We start from the raw sequence: 15,715 nt of genomic DNA, 5'->3' as shown, positions 1-15,715 counted from the left end.
GTGGGGTTTTTTTTCGACATAATGTGTATAGCGCTGCTACAATTATTGACTGTGTTATATGTCCTGTGTGTTTCAGGGAGTCAACAGTGTAAACAAGCGAAATCATGACGGTGTGGGGACATCAACGGTAGCAGCTCAATTCTATCTCCTTTGAACTATTGGCCAAGTCAGCAACTGCTGTACATACCACTGTCTGTGTTCCTGTAAACATGGTGTTCAACAGGCAGCTTTCCAGTTTTACGGTTTCCGAAGACCAGAACGATCCACCATCACGGAGGGCACCTTGGCCAGATGATGATCTGTTAATACAATCTGACAACGAGGTGACCCCCATGACTGACATCGAGGACAGCTCCGACGATGAAGTATGTGATGAAGATTACACGAGGATTCATATGAAATCTGTACAGGATGAAGTGAAGAGCAGCAATTGCGTCCGCCAATTAAGTATCTCTCGGACAACAAATCAAATCAAGCATTCTATGCCGGAGAATAGAACACCAAGTCCTTTCGTAAATGGAAGCGACAACAACAATAGAAACGAGGAGGAAGAACTGGGTGATTTGAAGAGGAACCTCGGCCATACACAGGGCGGGATTATACATGACAACTCTGCCAACAGCCCACGGCTAAGGCTGGATCTGGACGTGGAGGTTAAAAACAAGGACATTCCATCGGATCTTGAACAGTCATCAACGGCACATCAGGACAGTATCACTGTAAGACCAGGTGCATGTGGAAAGGACATACAGACAACACATGGGCAGGCAACGGTATATAGGTACGATGATGACTTCATGTCTGATATTATTTGTCAAGAACATATTAAAAAGGAGAGTCATGCCCAAGAAACTTTCCAAACTGCCGCGTATGAAGACATCTTAATAAGGTCCCAAAGTGATGATACAGATTCAAGAGGATCTGGAACTAGATTTCTATCTTTTCCAGCTGGTGATGTATTGACAACAAGCAGGTGTATCGAGGAAATTTCCTGTAATGTTCAAATAAAGAAGGAGCAAGTTTCAGTTGTGGTTCCCAATCACCATACAGATACTGCTATGAATAAAGAGGAAACAGACTGCGGAAAGAGATTGGATTCAAAAATCTATCCTTTGCACGACGAGAGAAACATACACACACAGAGTGGTGCTTCTGGCATCGCTGATGGTGACGATGGTGTGAACAGTGATGCTACTCTTGCTGCTGGTGCCGATGATGATACTGGTGATGGTGGGGTTGTTGATGATGATGGTGATGGTGCAGGCGACGGCAATGGTGATTCGGAGCCATACGAGACAGTTAATTCTGAGATACTGATAAAGATGGAAGTCTGTGATTTAGATGAAGACTGTGCTTTATTGATACCTCATCATGATCGTAGTGTCTCTTCTATGGATGGTTGCAACAGTGATGCCTGTACAAAGAAGGAATCTTGCGTCGACATGGAGGAACCTCTGCCATTTCCATCACAACTTGATAAACCTTGTGAACAGAGGGAAAATGAAAACTTAAGTCTTGACACATCAAGTAAGTCAGTTGAACCTGACGTTCAAACGGAAGCTGCTGCAACAAATCCGAGTTCTGATCCGCGTGTTCCTCTCCTGCAGGAGGTGCCAGGAAAAGACTTCTCACAACAACAATCCCCCCCTAGACCTAAGAAATATCAAAAGAGGGGGCCGAAACCAAAAGCGGGCAAAGCCTGCCACATCTGTAGAAAAAGATTCCCTTCTTCTGACCTGAAGCAGCATATGCAAACGTCACACAGAAACTCATGTAAAATTTGTAGTAAAACGATCAAAGACTTGGTGATGTTCCAAGGCCATATGAGGGAACATGCAGGCGAACCTACCCCATACTGGTGCGATCAGTGTGACAAGCGATATGACCGGTTTGTTACACTCGATAGACATAGGAGGGTGCATTCGATGAAAGGACGGTGGGAGTGCTCCAAGTGTGGAAAAGTGTTTACCCGACGTGATAATTATCTCAGACACTTGAAGATCCATGAGGACTCCAACATGAACAAGTGTGATGTGTGTGGCAGACAATACGCTTCAGCTGTAAACCTCCGAAAACACATGGTCGTGCATTTAGAGGAAAAGCCAATAGAGTGTCCAGTATGTGAGAAACGCTTTAATTTCAAAAGCACTTTAGATTATCACATGCGCAGTCACACAGCATCAACTGTGAAATCAGCTACCTGTGAAATATGTGGCATTGAATGTATTCATAAGAGTTCGTTAGCTGTGCACATGAATATCCACACGGGCACGAAACCCCATGTTTGTGTATACTGTGGGAAAAGATTCGCTCAGCTGAGCACAAAAATTGGACATGAAATGAACCACGAGAACCCAAACAAGAGATCACTGGACAAGGAGTCTGAAGAACAGAGAACCAAGAACATGTTAGAGTCCTTCGACTGTGATCAATGTCTAATGAGTTTCACCAACCTGGAACTTCTGAATGGCCACTTGATGAGGACCCATGACACCATTCCAAAAGAGATCCCGGACAGTGAGATAAAACCAGAATGCATAAAGCCATACTCTTGTGGAATATGTGAAATGCCATTCCTGTCTGTAAGTGGACTCAGAAAACATAGAATCAAGAATCACCCAGAACATGTTGGCGTTGGAAAGGGGAGATTCTCATCTCGTGGAAAGAACTTCAATGACAATACTACGGCTGATAAAACAATCTCCACTGTGAAGAAAGGAGCAACCACAGGATCTCTAAGAAACCCAAAGAAAAGGTCAAAAGAGGTAAATGTCAGACTGGGGCGTTCATCAAGAAAGGGCAAGGGACGTTCATCGACAAAGGGCAATGATTTGTATGACACAGAAACAGCTGACCAAACGTTAGATTCACAGTCTGACCCATCAGAAGATTTACCAACATTCAGTCAGACGTCCGATCCAATGACAGATTCACAAAAGTCCAAGCAAGGATCGACTGATGGTGAATCTGAGAGCAATGTTGATAAGAATAAGTGTAATATTTGTGGGAAGTTAGTCCTTGAGCTTCGGAACCACATGAAGTATCACAGTGAGAAAGCCTATGTGTGTCGTGTCTGTGGTATGAGGTTTGCCATCTCTGCCAACCTCAAGCGACACCTCCGGCAGCATACTGGAGAGACTCCATTCCAGTGCAAGACTTGTGGGGAACGATTCATGAAAATGGAGGCTCTGAAAAAGCACATGGCAAGACATGAAGGCAAGGACCTGGAGAAGAAACATGAATGTTCAATCTGTGGCAAGAAGTTCCTCGACAACTATCACTTGAAACGACATAGTGTGGTTCACAACAGATGAACTAAAGTTCATGACACTGATCCAGCTAATAGGGATAAATAGGGCTGTAGACAGAAAGTGGCCAAAATTACGTGACACAGAACAGAACAACAAGATTGCGTTAACCAGATTAGTTAGTCCAAAATCCGTGACATAGAACAAAAGGCTGAAACAAGATAGTGAAATATAAGGTTTGTGGTCTAAAGACTTAAGTCGTTTTCTTCCAAAACATTGTGAAAATAATCCTACTTTCAGTTAAAATATTCCTACTACATTAACTGCTATACATTGTTTGGCGGTCCTGTAACCATTATAGAATAGTGTCTGTCTGTGGGGTGAGGTTTGGTTTACAGGAAATTAGTAAAATAGACACGACTGCCACTGACAAAACATTGCTCATCTGTTTTATTGGCTTGAAAAATGCTATGGAAAACATAGCAACAGTGAGGTCCCGCACACAATCACCACACGTGCATCAAATACAACAACATCGAATAACTATTTATCATTTGTTTTACCGTTATCCGTCGTGAAACATGGGGGTATATGCCTCATTTTGTCTTGTAGTATGTTCCATGCGAAAGTTGGGCGATAGGATAGCCAAGTGGTTAAAGTGTTCGCTCCTCACGCTGAAGACACGGTTTTGATCCCTGATATGGATACAATGTTTGATCTATTTTTTATGTCCTGCCATGGTATTGCTGGAATACTGCTAAAAGCCATGTAAAACTACACTCACTCACTCACTCACTCACTCACTCACGATCAAGTGTCCTTTATTATGCTCAGACGACTTTCAATTCTATCAGATTATGGCTCTGTGGTACTAGAACGTAACATGGCATGATGTATACGGATCATCAAGTGATATAATATACGCTGTTCACTGGTCACGAGGACATGGGTTGATGTACCTTCGGTGTTTATGTTCCCCTTGCCCATCGTTCTCATAAATAAACATCGAAGGTACATCAACCCACGGGCCCCTAGGGACCCGTGAACAACGTTTTTATCTTTCCGAACACCACAATGTTAATTTTTGAATTAAGTGTCATCGACCTTCCGTCGATTTGCATTCGCAAAGTATCGGTAATTTCCGTACACCATACGCGATTCTGTGTTATTCGAGAAAAAGAACCACTGCTACGAAGTAACGAATGAATTCGGTATTCCCAGCGGAGTACATGAAAATCGAACTCGCTTGCAAGCGGAAACGACATTTATGTGAGAAGTAAAAAGACAATGTGTGTTGTAAGTTGGTAAATATGCAGTATTTAGCCATCAATAATTCATATACATATATATGAAGTATCGTTACACTCCAGTCGACAGTATGGTTCAACAATCAAACTTGTGAGGCGATTTAGCTGATTTGTTTATCCAGTGTTTGGGGTATACTATTATTACATGTGCAGCTATAATTTATTTATTTAATGAATGCTTGTCTTATGTAAACTCTCGCTTTTACACTTTTATACATAATTTATAGAACTGTCTAACATGTGTTTTATCATCACACGATGCCATTTAGAAAGTGGTCAAATGCAACATATGTCATATTTGGGATTTCACTTTCTTAGTAAAGTACAAATTCTAGTACTTTTTTCGGTTGAGTCCCATCCAGGATCTGAGGGTGCGGGTTCGAATCCTGGATGGGACTCAACCGAAAAAAAGTACTAGAATTTGTACTTTACTAAGAAAGTGAAATCCCAAATATGACATACGTTGCATGTGTTTTATCGATTTAAGATGTGTTTATCGATTTAAGATAAAGTGAAGCCCTTTATAAAGTTGTCAGTATTTAAAAGAGTTGTTTAAATTGAACATGTTGAATAAATTGGATAAAATTATCAAATGTTGTTTTTCGTGCGATCATTTACTGAGGGGTAGGTAAGGCCGATGCATTTGACTTGATACATACCCTAAATGTCAAGCAAAGTGGAAACGGTTTTTTTAGCGAATGTATATTTTAAAAGATACATGAAGCAATTTCCGAAAGAGAATAATGTAATAGTGTGACTGTCTGTTTATCCCTACGAACCACGCTGTTTGCATTGACGCATTGTCTTCTACTACGACAGGAAAGTGTTTTGGTACTGGGCTTGAAGCTCTCCATCATATTTCACACAATGCATAACTGAAATTTTACCTGAGGACACTACCCTGTGCATGTATGATATTACCATTTCTTGAGACCCTTGAAGATCATACCCTCGGGTGTGTGAAAAGAATGTTAAAAAAAGTAACAGTTTTATATAATCACTTATATAAATACTTAATTATCGTATCAGGATATGAAAACTGTTAGTTTGACCATTTTAGTTTAGTTGTTGTTGCTTATTTACTGAGCAGATTCTCACCTACTCAGCTCACCACGGCAATAGTATTTTAGCGGCAGATCTTCTTGATAGCGCTCCAGTTACCTGCCCATGGCAATCTATTGTTTCCTTCCATTTCGCGAATGTTCTGACTAAATGGCGATACAAGCCACTTTTTGCTGGGATGTTCCCGACACTTTGCCAATATATATAAAGGCTGGTTGTTAATATTTGATATATGTGACCCATTAAAATTATTGAATTGTGAAACCTGTATGGTGATTCATTGTAACATGCTCATTGATTACACGATGCCATTTTAGAAAGTGGTCAAATGCAACATATGTCATATTTGGGATTTCACTTTCTCAGTAAAGTACAAATTCTAGTACTTTTTGGTTGAGTTCCATCCGGGATTCGAACCCGCACCCTCAGAGTCAGGCACCTAATCGCCAGCACACAAAGTCAGCCGCCTAGCCCGATCAGCCACCGCGACTTGGCTCTTTGATGCCAGATTCCAGGTGAAGGTGGTATTTGAACTTATATATGAGTATTTGTATCTGTACCGTCTTTACCTATGTAAAATGTAATATTTCTCATCTGATCACTTACTTTACAGCAGATGCTAGAACACATCAGAGTACCTCATGTGCAGTGCCGGGCAGTCCCCTTTTGTCTTGTGTTACGATTAATAAATGCCCGAGACAAAGGGTATAGGAAATCCCCTCAGATTTCACTGGCTTCCCAAATATGACTGACATCGAGGATAACTCAGAGTGATGTATGTGGGAAAGACTACTCAAGGAATGAGTGAGTGAGTTTAGTTTTTCGCCGCACTCAGCAATATTCCAACCATATGACGGCGGTCTGTAAATAATCGAGTCTGGACTAGACAATCCAGTGACCAACAACATGAGCACCGATCTGCACAGTTGGGAACCGATGAGATGTGTCAACCAAGTCAGCAAGCCTGACCACCCGATCCCGTTAGCCGCCTCTTACGACAAGCATAGTCGCCTTTTATGACAAGCATGGGTCGCTGAAGGCCTGTTCTACCTCGGGACCTTCACGGGTCAGGGTGCTCATGAAATCTGCTCATGATGAAGTGAGCAAGTACGATATCGTTAACCAGTTGAACCCCAAGCAAATGATGTGATGTCAGAGGTGAAAAAGACTGCTTCTGTTGTAAATGTGACAAGGAGAGACAGTAACAGATGGAATGAAAAGGGAAAAGTGGATGTTTTGAAGACGAACCTGATACGCAGCCGTGGCCCAAAAGGCAACTCAGTTAATGATTGGGGTGATGGTGATGATTATGGTGTTGACGGTGATGATGGTGGTGAGGGTGTTGATGGTGGTGTTGATGGTGACGATGATGGCATTGAAAGTGGTGAGGATAATGGTGGCATTGATGGTGGTGATGATGGTGGGGTTAACGGTGGTGGTTGTGATGATGATGGTGGTGACGATGTCATTGACAGTGATGTTGATGTTGACACATATGGAAATCAACACAGTAACTCCTATGATAAACACAGATAAACAACAGTGTCACAAAGTCTGTGAGTCATGTTACTGCTAGTGAATCAGTTGAGCCTGCCTTGAAGCTATTGGAAACAGATCCTTTCAGTATATCCTTCCAGAACTGACACAAAATATCCCGATCAAGGTAAAGAGGCCACAAAAATGATGTAGCAAAAACAATCCTCACCCGCTGACATCAAAGGAGAAGGGGGCTCCAGGGAAAGGCAACTCACAACAACCAGAGCATGTCTGACCCAACCATGACATAGAAAAGAAGAGGGTCAAGAAGGCAATAAATTTAAAAGAGACTTCAGTCGGTTATAGAAGATTTTCTTCCCGGGTCAGAAGACACAAATAAGAAAGTCACACACTTACACATGCGAAATATGCGATAAAAGGTTTAGTGATGACTTAGACTTAGTGATGTTCCATGGACACACGAGGGAGCTCGCAGGCCAACCTGGTGTGATGAGTGTGACAAGTGATTTGACCGTTTTGTTACACTGAATAGTCAAAAGCAGAAGCAGGACGGTGGAAGTGATCCAAGTGTGGAAAAGTGTTTACCCGACGTGATAAATAATCAACACACTTAAAGCACCATGAGGATCCCAACATGAACAAGTGTGAGGTGTGTGGCAGACAATATGCCTCAGGTGCTAATCTCCGAAAACACATGGTGATGCATTAGAGTGCCCTGTATGTGTGAAAAGCTTTAATTTTAAAAGCTGCTTAGATTACCACAAGTACAAGCACACTTTGGAAACAGCATGTAAAATATGTGGCTTTCAGTGCTATAGTAACTTAACATTAGCTGTCCATATGAATATCAGAGCCATATGTCTGTAAATATTGTGGGAAACGATTCACACAGCTGAGCACATAAACTGAACATGAAATGATCCACAATAACGAAAACAAGAAGTCACTGAACAAAGGGTCCGAAGAACAGAAAACCAAGAACATGTTAGTGTCCTTCGACTGTGATCAGTGCCTAATGAGGTTCATCAGCCTGGATCTGCTAAATGACCACATGAAGACCCATGCCGCCATTCCCCAAAAGATCCCAAACAGCAAATGCTTAAAGCCGAACTCTAGTGGAATGTGTGGAATGCCATTCTTGTCTGTAAGTGGACTCAGAAAACTTAGCATCAAGAAACATCCACACGGTGTAGCCATTAGAAAGAAACCAACCAAAGAACAGAAAACCGACATGATCCAATCTTTTGGCTGTGACAAGTGTATGATTACCTTCACCAGCGGGCAACTTCTTACGCTACACACACTGAAAACCCATCCAACCATTCCCAAAGAGACGCCATCATTAGGTTCGGACAGAGCAAAACATCCAAAGACATCCACAGAAAAGTCAGACTCCAAGAAGTATCCATCAACATCTAAGCAAAGGTCTGACCCAAAAAACTGACACCCAAGCAAAGATGAGACCAAAGGAAGGATTTACTGACACCCAAGCAAAGATTAGACCAAAGGAAGGATTTACTGACATCCAGGCAAAGGTCTGACTCAAATAAGGATCTACCAACATCACAGTGAAGGTCAAACCAAGTGAAGGATTTACCGACATCAATGCAAAGAATAGTCGCAAGAAAGAGTTCATTGGCTTCAAAGCAAAGATCTTACCATAAATTGGATTTATCAAAATCCAAGCAATGGTCAACTGATGGTAAGGCTGAGCAAAACACTGGTAAGAAGAAATGTACTGTGTGTGGAAAATTTGTTGTTGATTCTAATAAACACACGAAGATTCACAGTGAGAGGGAGTATGTTTGTCGGGTCTGTGGCTTGAGGTGGTGGTTTATGTGAAAATAAGCCATTTGCAATGCTGTCAGTATTTGGAAAATATGCTCAGGCCAGACCAAATTTTATTTTTTCTTTTACGTATCTGCCTTTGATATGTTTTCAAGATAAAAAACATTAATTTTTCCTACTCAAAAACTAAAATCCTAACGTTTTATTACCCCTAAACGTAAACTTACAAGAACATTTTCAGCTTGTTTTTTTTGCCCCATGTACACTTCTTAAATTGGCAAAAGTAAAATACTTTGAGTATTTTGAAGGAATATTAGTTTGATTGATGATTTTTTTTTCACTCCTGCCTTTACGTTTTCTGATGACAAAAATCTGTAAAACAAGAAATAAAACTGGTGTGGCCTCAGATGGAAATACAATAAATACATTGGATAGGTGAATCATGTTTTGTATTATCAATATAACATGCAAAGAGACATTTTAGGGTGAATGCAATTAACTCGACACATGGTTTAAGAAGGTGATGAAGCTTTTTCTTGCTTTGTCATTGTCCTCAGTTGTTGGTGTGGGTGAGAGTTGTCTTCAGTGTCTCTGAGTATTATGTCTTGAAACGTGTAGGGCAGCCTAGTGGGTTAAGGCATCCGCTCATTATGAGAAAGACCCAGCTCATGATACAGTGTGTGAAACCCATCTCTGGTGTCCCCCGTGCTGATATTCTTGGAATATTGCTGTAAGCTTTGTATAACAATACTTATATGGTTTACTTTGTTATTGGATTATTTGGGGGGGTTTGTTGTTGTTCCTTAACACTCAACAACATTCCAGCTGCATCGTCGTTAGTGGCGACTAATGGGATCGGGTTGTCAGACTCGCTGATTTGATTGGCACGTCATAGTGTACCAGTTGCTGTCATACAGCTAGAAGAGTGCAGCTATTTAAAAAAAATCCCAAAATAAACAAATTAACGCCGCACTCAGCAATGTTCTACTTACATAGAGGCAACTAGTACGTAACCCAGCCTTTGCCAGACGGGGCCACGCGGGTTCGATTCCCCGCAATTTGTGAAGCCCATTTACTGTGATATTGATGGAGTAGTGCTGAAAGGCTGAAGGCTTTGTAAGACTAAACTCAGTCACGCTGCCAAGCGTTCTTGGGCATTTTATATGCCCTGTCGACGACCAGTAGGAATGTGCGCTCTGAATGAATCAGGCTCTGTAAGTACACCAGTAACGATTGCCTTGAAAAACATGTGCAACATAACGATCTGTTCAAGTTGGCTTATCGTTCCTTTATACATCAGCTCTGCCCAGTCAATCAAGAACAGAATAAACACCCGGCAGCTGGACTGGAGCGCCTCGTTGTGTCTCAATACATAGACTCTAACAGTCTCTTAACACTTTATTGTGATGTTCGTATTTTCTTCTGTTTCCCATTTCTCGCCTGCAACGAAAATTCATTATCGCTGTCAAACACACCGAAATATGCACGGATCCATATGAACTCTACCTTTTTGCCTGAGTGTTTGAAAGTATTTAGTCATTTAGTTTATGTTGTTTTAGATGTTGTTTTTTGGTGTTTTGGGTTGGTTTTACTTGTTTGTTTTTTATTGTGTTTGGGGTTTTTTTAGTTTGTTTGTTTTGGGGTTTTTTTGGTGTGTGTTTTTGTTTGTTTGGGTTTGGTTGTTTTTTGTCTTCTGTTTTTCTGTTTTTATTTTATTTAATTTATTTTATTTTTTTTTTTGTTCGTTGTTACAGTGAAATATTGATTGGTTCTCCCGAACAATGGTCGTTATTCATACCGCAGATGCTGAGTGAATGAGCGAGTTCAGTTCTACGCTGCTCTTTGCAATTTTCCAGCCAGGGACACCAGAAATGGGCTTCACACAATCATTGTACCCACGTGGGGAATCGAACCCGTGTCTTCCTCGTTGGGGTCACCATGACCGCCAATCGTGTCAGAGGTCATGATAGGGTCGCGCGTTCAACTGTCATTTATATAGTACAATGCTGCTTATCTGCCGTGCTGACCTTCTGAATCTTGAGATAACCTCGCAGTTTTGAAAGCCAAGAGTATACAGAAATGACCGAAATTACTCAACAGTTTTCTCTGATCCTTGTTATCACAGTGTAATGTCTGCCTCTGTCGCCGGTCATATTATCGTAACGATTAGCACATAACGCTTATCAAGTAAACTTGACAATGAAGGCAGGCGTTTATCTCCAACGACTGATTGGAGACTTTGGACTAAAGTGGATGGAAGGCTCAATGCAGTACACATGACCATCCAGCTTTTGTATGACAATGTCGACTTCTGGCACTCGACCTGTTGTTTAACACTGCACTCGGCGATATTCCAGCTGTTTTGTGTCAGTGTGTAAAAATTCGAACCTGGGTCAGACAACCCAGTGATCAATAACATGATTATTAGTCTAGGCATTTGGGAACCGATGACATGTGTCAACCAAGTCAGCGAGCCTGATCACCTGATCTCGTTAGTCGCCTACAAGCATGGGTTGCTGAAGATCAATTCTAACCCGGATCTTCACGGGTCACTTACATCGTTGAGTAATATCCTCCACAAAATGTGCTGTAGTCATAGCTTATAAAGTAAAAATATTTCTAGATATAGAAGAACACTTTACGACAATATTGCTTTACAGAGTATTCTTGGAAATGTGTTGCATATTCTTAACTTTACAAAATGTTCAAACGACGTTAAATAATAAAAAGAAAATGTGTTGGATGAGAGAATCACAGCGACTATCTCTCTTATGCTGGCATTCCTTGTACAACTGTGGGGGAAACGTGCGTGCCTCGCGCTGTTCATTCTACCGGTGTGCCGTCGCTATAGACGTCAAATTGTATGTACAGCATAATGTTACAAATGGTTGATATAACAATAACATACATATAGTATTTGCTACAGGGCATTATTAACCATGTACCGTCTTTGCATATAATTCCCGTTATTTGGGTCTTTTAAAAGAAGGTGAAGGTCATTGTGAAGACGGACAGTGACCTTATGTTGAACGTGTATAACTTCCAAAATTTGTTCGACGCGATGTGGAATTGAAACACATTCATTCTTATTTGGAGACAATCGGACTAACAGAAATTATATGTTTTTGTAGTGGGTGAATGAGTTTAGTTTTAAGCAAGACCCAGGTCTTCCGTGTGGCAAGCAAGCGCCTAACGACAAGGCTACACCACCAACCCTATGTTTTGTATAGGATCATCTCTTTTCTTAAACAGAGACTGTTTCGAGTCTAGGCGGCAACATATGGTTCTTTTGAAGCCCTTCAGTCGGTACACCCGCCAGAAATCCGCGTAACTGGACAACAGCTTTATGACGAATGGCAAGGCAGTAAAGAGAACATACTCAATACAAGCTGATGCTTGGTCGCAAGAGACGATGCTTGATGTTAAAGCCTCTGAACAATGCCTGTCGGCAGTCGTCAGCCGAAACAGGAGAAAATGGAGTATCACATTACTGGGAACTTATGTTTCAGGATAAGACAGTCAAAGAATGAATGACAAAACAGGAATTTGTAAAGGAATCTGAAGACATGAAAGGAATACCGATGTCTCTGGAGAGTTTGGTGACTTTCGGTGGGATCCTGGCTGTATATGGAGCAGGAATGAAAGTAATGTTTACCTTTTAAATATTGTATTACGGAAATCCAAAGCGATGCTTCGTCGTTCTTGTGCTTTAAAAATTGGTGTAAGACTGATCCTGTTCAACATAACTGTGGCAGTGTTGATAGTTTCTAAATACCAGTCATTCTTTTCCGTTGTGAAGAGAGAAAAATCTGCTAAGAGTCCAAACCTTGACCCCCTTCCACAAAATGACATCACTATATCGAGGTATGATGTCATAAACACGTCATCGATTGATGACGTTGGCAGGTGGTTCGACAGCCATGACACGGAAGCAGATGTGTTGTTGAATCTTCATTCCTTTCAGTACCACCTTCAGTCTGATATCTGCAGCAGACGCGAGCCTAATGTCATCGTCCTTGTCAGTACCGCAGCCAAACATTTCAGAGCTAGAGATTTAATCAGACAGACATGGGCGTCAGTCAAACATGTCGGAGGTGTGTCTATTTCGACTGTATTTTTTGTGGGCTTGCCCTACACCTTTGCTCGTAAACATGTACATCGTAGGGAAAAAATATGGTATGATTTGAGAGTATCCTCCAGGAAAAAAAATGTCAGTGTGGAAGGTCAAGGTCAGGCTCCACGTCCTGGTGTTCAAGGACGTCTAGAAAGCGAGGCAACAAGATATGGTGACATTGTACAAGGTAACTTTGTAGACTCGTACCGTAATCTGACTTACAAGCATATAATGGCATTGGGATGGGTGGAGTCACGCTGTCCGAAGGTGAAGGTCATTGTGAAGATGGACGATGACGTTATGTTGAACGTGTATAACCTGGCAAAATTTGTCCGACGAAATGAGGAATTGACTCGCTCCTTTTACTGTTTTGTAATGGAAAAGAAGCGACCGTTTAGACTTGAGGGAACGAAGTGGTTTGTAACTGAGAAGGAGTATCCCTTTAAGAATTATCCGACATTTTGCAAGGGGTTTGGTTACCTTACGTCACCGGAAGTGGCCCGAACTCTCTACGCAGCATCTCGCTTCAAGCGGTTCTATTGGATAGACGACGTATTTGTCACAGGAATACTCTCAATGAACACGGGACTGACTTTTAACCCGCTGGAAAAGGAACACAGTTACAGCAAAGACAACAGCAGCATCTCTGACAGACTTTTTATTGATGTTGTTACTCAGAAAAACGGATATTCATTATGGAACACCATTCAGTCAAAACGTCAAATAGGTTAACAAAACCGCCTTGTGAATGTGTTGGTGATTCGTGCCACGCCTCGATTTGTTCAATGTTTGAAAATCATTTCTTTTATTCCCGGTTCACCTCTGTGGCAAAATGGAAAGCGTGTCCGGTCCGACAGGGGAAATATGGTGGTATAATTTACGCTCACGTCATACCAAAATTCCGTCATACCATGTTACGGTATGTGATAATATTTGACATGGTGCCACAGGGGGTGTACTACAATGTGTGTGCGTGCGCGCGCGTGTGTGTGTGTGCAAATCAGGGCTTATGTAGTACAAGCTTAGCTTAGCTTTATGTTATACCTTTATGTTAGAGACAGAGGTGCAGTCTATTTTCTAACGTATCCGTTCACCACTCGAGTCACATTCCCAAATGAGTACAATGGGTGAAATCCATATCTGGTGTCACCCGCTGTGGAATATTTCTGGAATTGTACTAAAAGCTGGGTGAGACTGAACTCAGTCACTCGGGACTGGTAAACTGACTTCCTGAACCGATTCGGTCTCAGATACCAGGGAACAGATCGTACATTCTGCGATATAGAGATCTCAGTATAATAAAGCAGTTTTTATTTTTCGTCAATACCAACACATGTTGGTGTGATTATGGTGGTAACATATGTTCTGGCCCAAAGCAACGCCTGCACATATCGGTGTCAAGCCAGAATAAAATCACCTAGCTAATGGACATGTACATTGCATATCGACATTATACACAGACGGTCCCAGGAATAGGGAAAATTCGGTAAAATGGCATGTTTGAGAAAACTGCGCATATATGCACACGAAAAAAGTATCGCAACACACGGTGTTTTATGATGTCTTATCATAAACCGTAAAACGATGTTAAAAAGTCATCTGAGGTGGGAGTGGCGATCGAGTAATCTACGTTTAAACATGGTTGTAATATGTGCAGCTACGGAGTGTCATAATTTGTCATCTATTCTGTTCAAGCTAATTGCACGAAGTAGGGAGTAAGAAGATAATCTCGGTATTACGTAACAAGGTTTGACTTGACGTCCATTGTGATGTTGCCACTATCAGGTTTCCCCCTCGGTCAAACCTGCGCCAGCTGGTAACAATCACCGCTTGACCACGGGGTTTACGACAAGAGAAAGGGGGTGGTAAAATGGTTATCCCAATATCGTTCAATAAAAATTGATTTTTAATTACGAACTGGTCGATGGCAAAACATGCACCTGCTGGGATGGGAACACTTGACCAAGGGGTGTGCCCGAGAAGAAAGACCGGTGCCGACACTTCTCACTAACTTCATATTAGATTACACGTAATTAGATTAAGGTTGGCATGGACGCGTTTGTTTATTGACTTGAGGGCGCTGACGCTATGCGCAGGGACTTGTACATCATGCGGATTTCCTTTGTGGAGAATATTAGACTTACACTTTGTCTCCGAATACATATAATATTGACGTAAACAAACAATTCCTTTCAAATTAAAAAGATGCCTCTGTGCGAAGAGAGATTCAGAATGTGAGTTAATACAGGTGCTTCATGTATATGGTGCATGCATCAACATAGCAGAAAGGGACAAACAGAAGAGAAATAATGCCGTTCAGGAACTGTGAGAGAGCCTATCAACAATATTACTGTTATTTCATGCCAGGAAGGGAAGAATCAAGTTTATTCCACAAGTTTTACGCAACAGACCATTGAGCGCAGTCGATCACAACCATTAACCAGTAACTGGTTGTATGTAAAATTAACTCTGGCGCCAGTACAGAGAACGCCCTATCATATACACTAAAAGTGATAAATTGATCTTAGCATTTAAAAAATACTGTCATGAATAATATAGGTACGCTTGAAGTCGATATCTATTTCCTGCTCAAACAACTCACGCGTGTATATTTCACAGAGGTTGCATAAACTGAATCAATTTGGGGATTGGTTGTCATTTTACTTTCAGGCCAAGATATTCCACTTATTACATTTTCA

The 15,715-nt window shown here is 41.5% G+C and overlaps 1 protein-coding gene and 1 pseudogene across 1 annotated transcript; both read left to right on the top strand.

The window, feature by feature from the left end:
* Window positions 1-209: 209 nt before the first annotated feature.
* Window positions 210-3,356, top strand: LOC137257447 (zinc finger protein 600-like; annotated as a pseudogene).
* Window positions 3,357-4,626: 1,270 nt separating this feature from the next.
* Window positions 4,627-13,748, top strand: LOC137257353 (beta-1,3-galactosyltransferase 1-like). The gene is made up of 4 exons (XM_067794713.1): window positions 4,627-4,646; window positions 6,126-6,161; window positions 7,663-7,691; window positions 12,589-13,748. The coding sequence occupies exons 1-4, from the start codon at window positions 4,627-4,629 to the stop codon at window positions 13,746-13,748; spliced, it is 1,245 nt and encodes a 414-aa protein (XP_067650814.1).
* Window positions 13,749-15,715: the final 1,967 nt, after the last annotated feature.

The sequence above is a fragment of the Haliotis asinina genome, chromosome 1, assembly GCF_037392515.1.
Source record: "Haliotis asinina isolate JCU_RB_2024 chromosome 1, JCU_Hal_asi_v2, whole genome shotgun sequence".
Taxonomy (NCBI): Eukaryota; Metazoa; Mollusca; class Gastropoda; order Lepetellida; family Haliotidae; genus Haliotis; species Haliotis asinina.
Note: the sequence above shows the minus strand (reverse complement) of the source record. Positions and strands in the feature narration are given on the sequence as shown.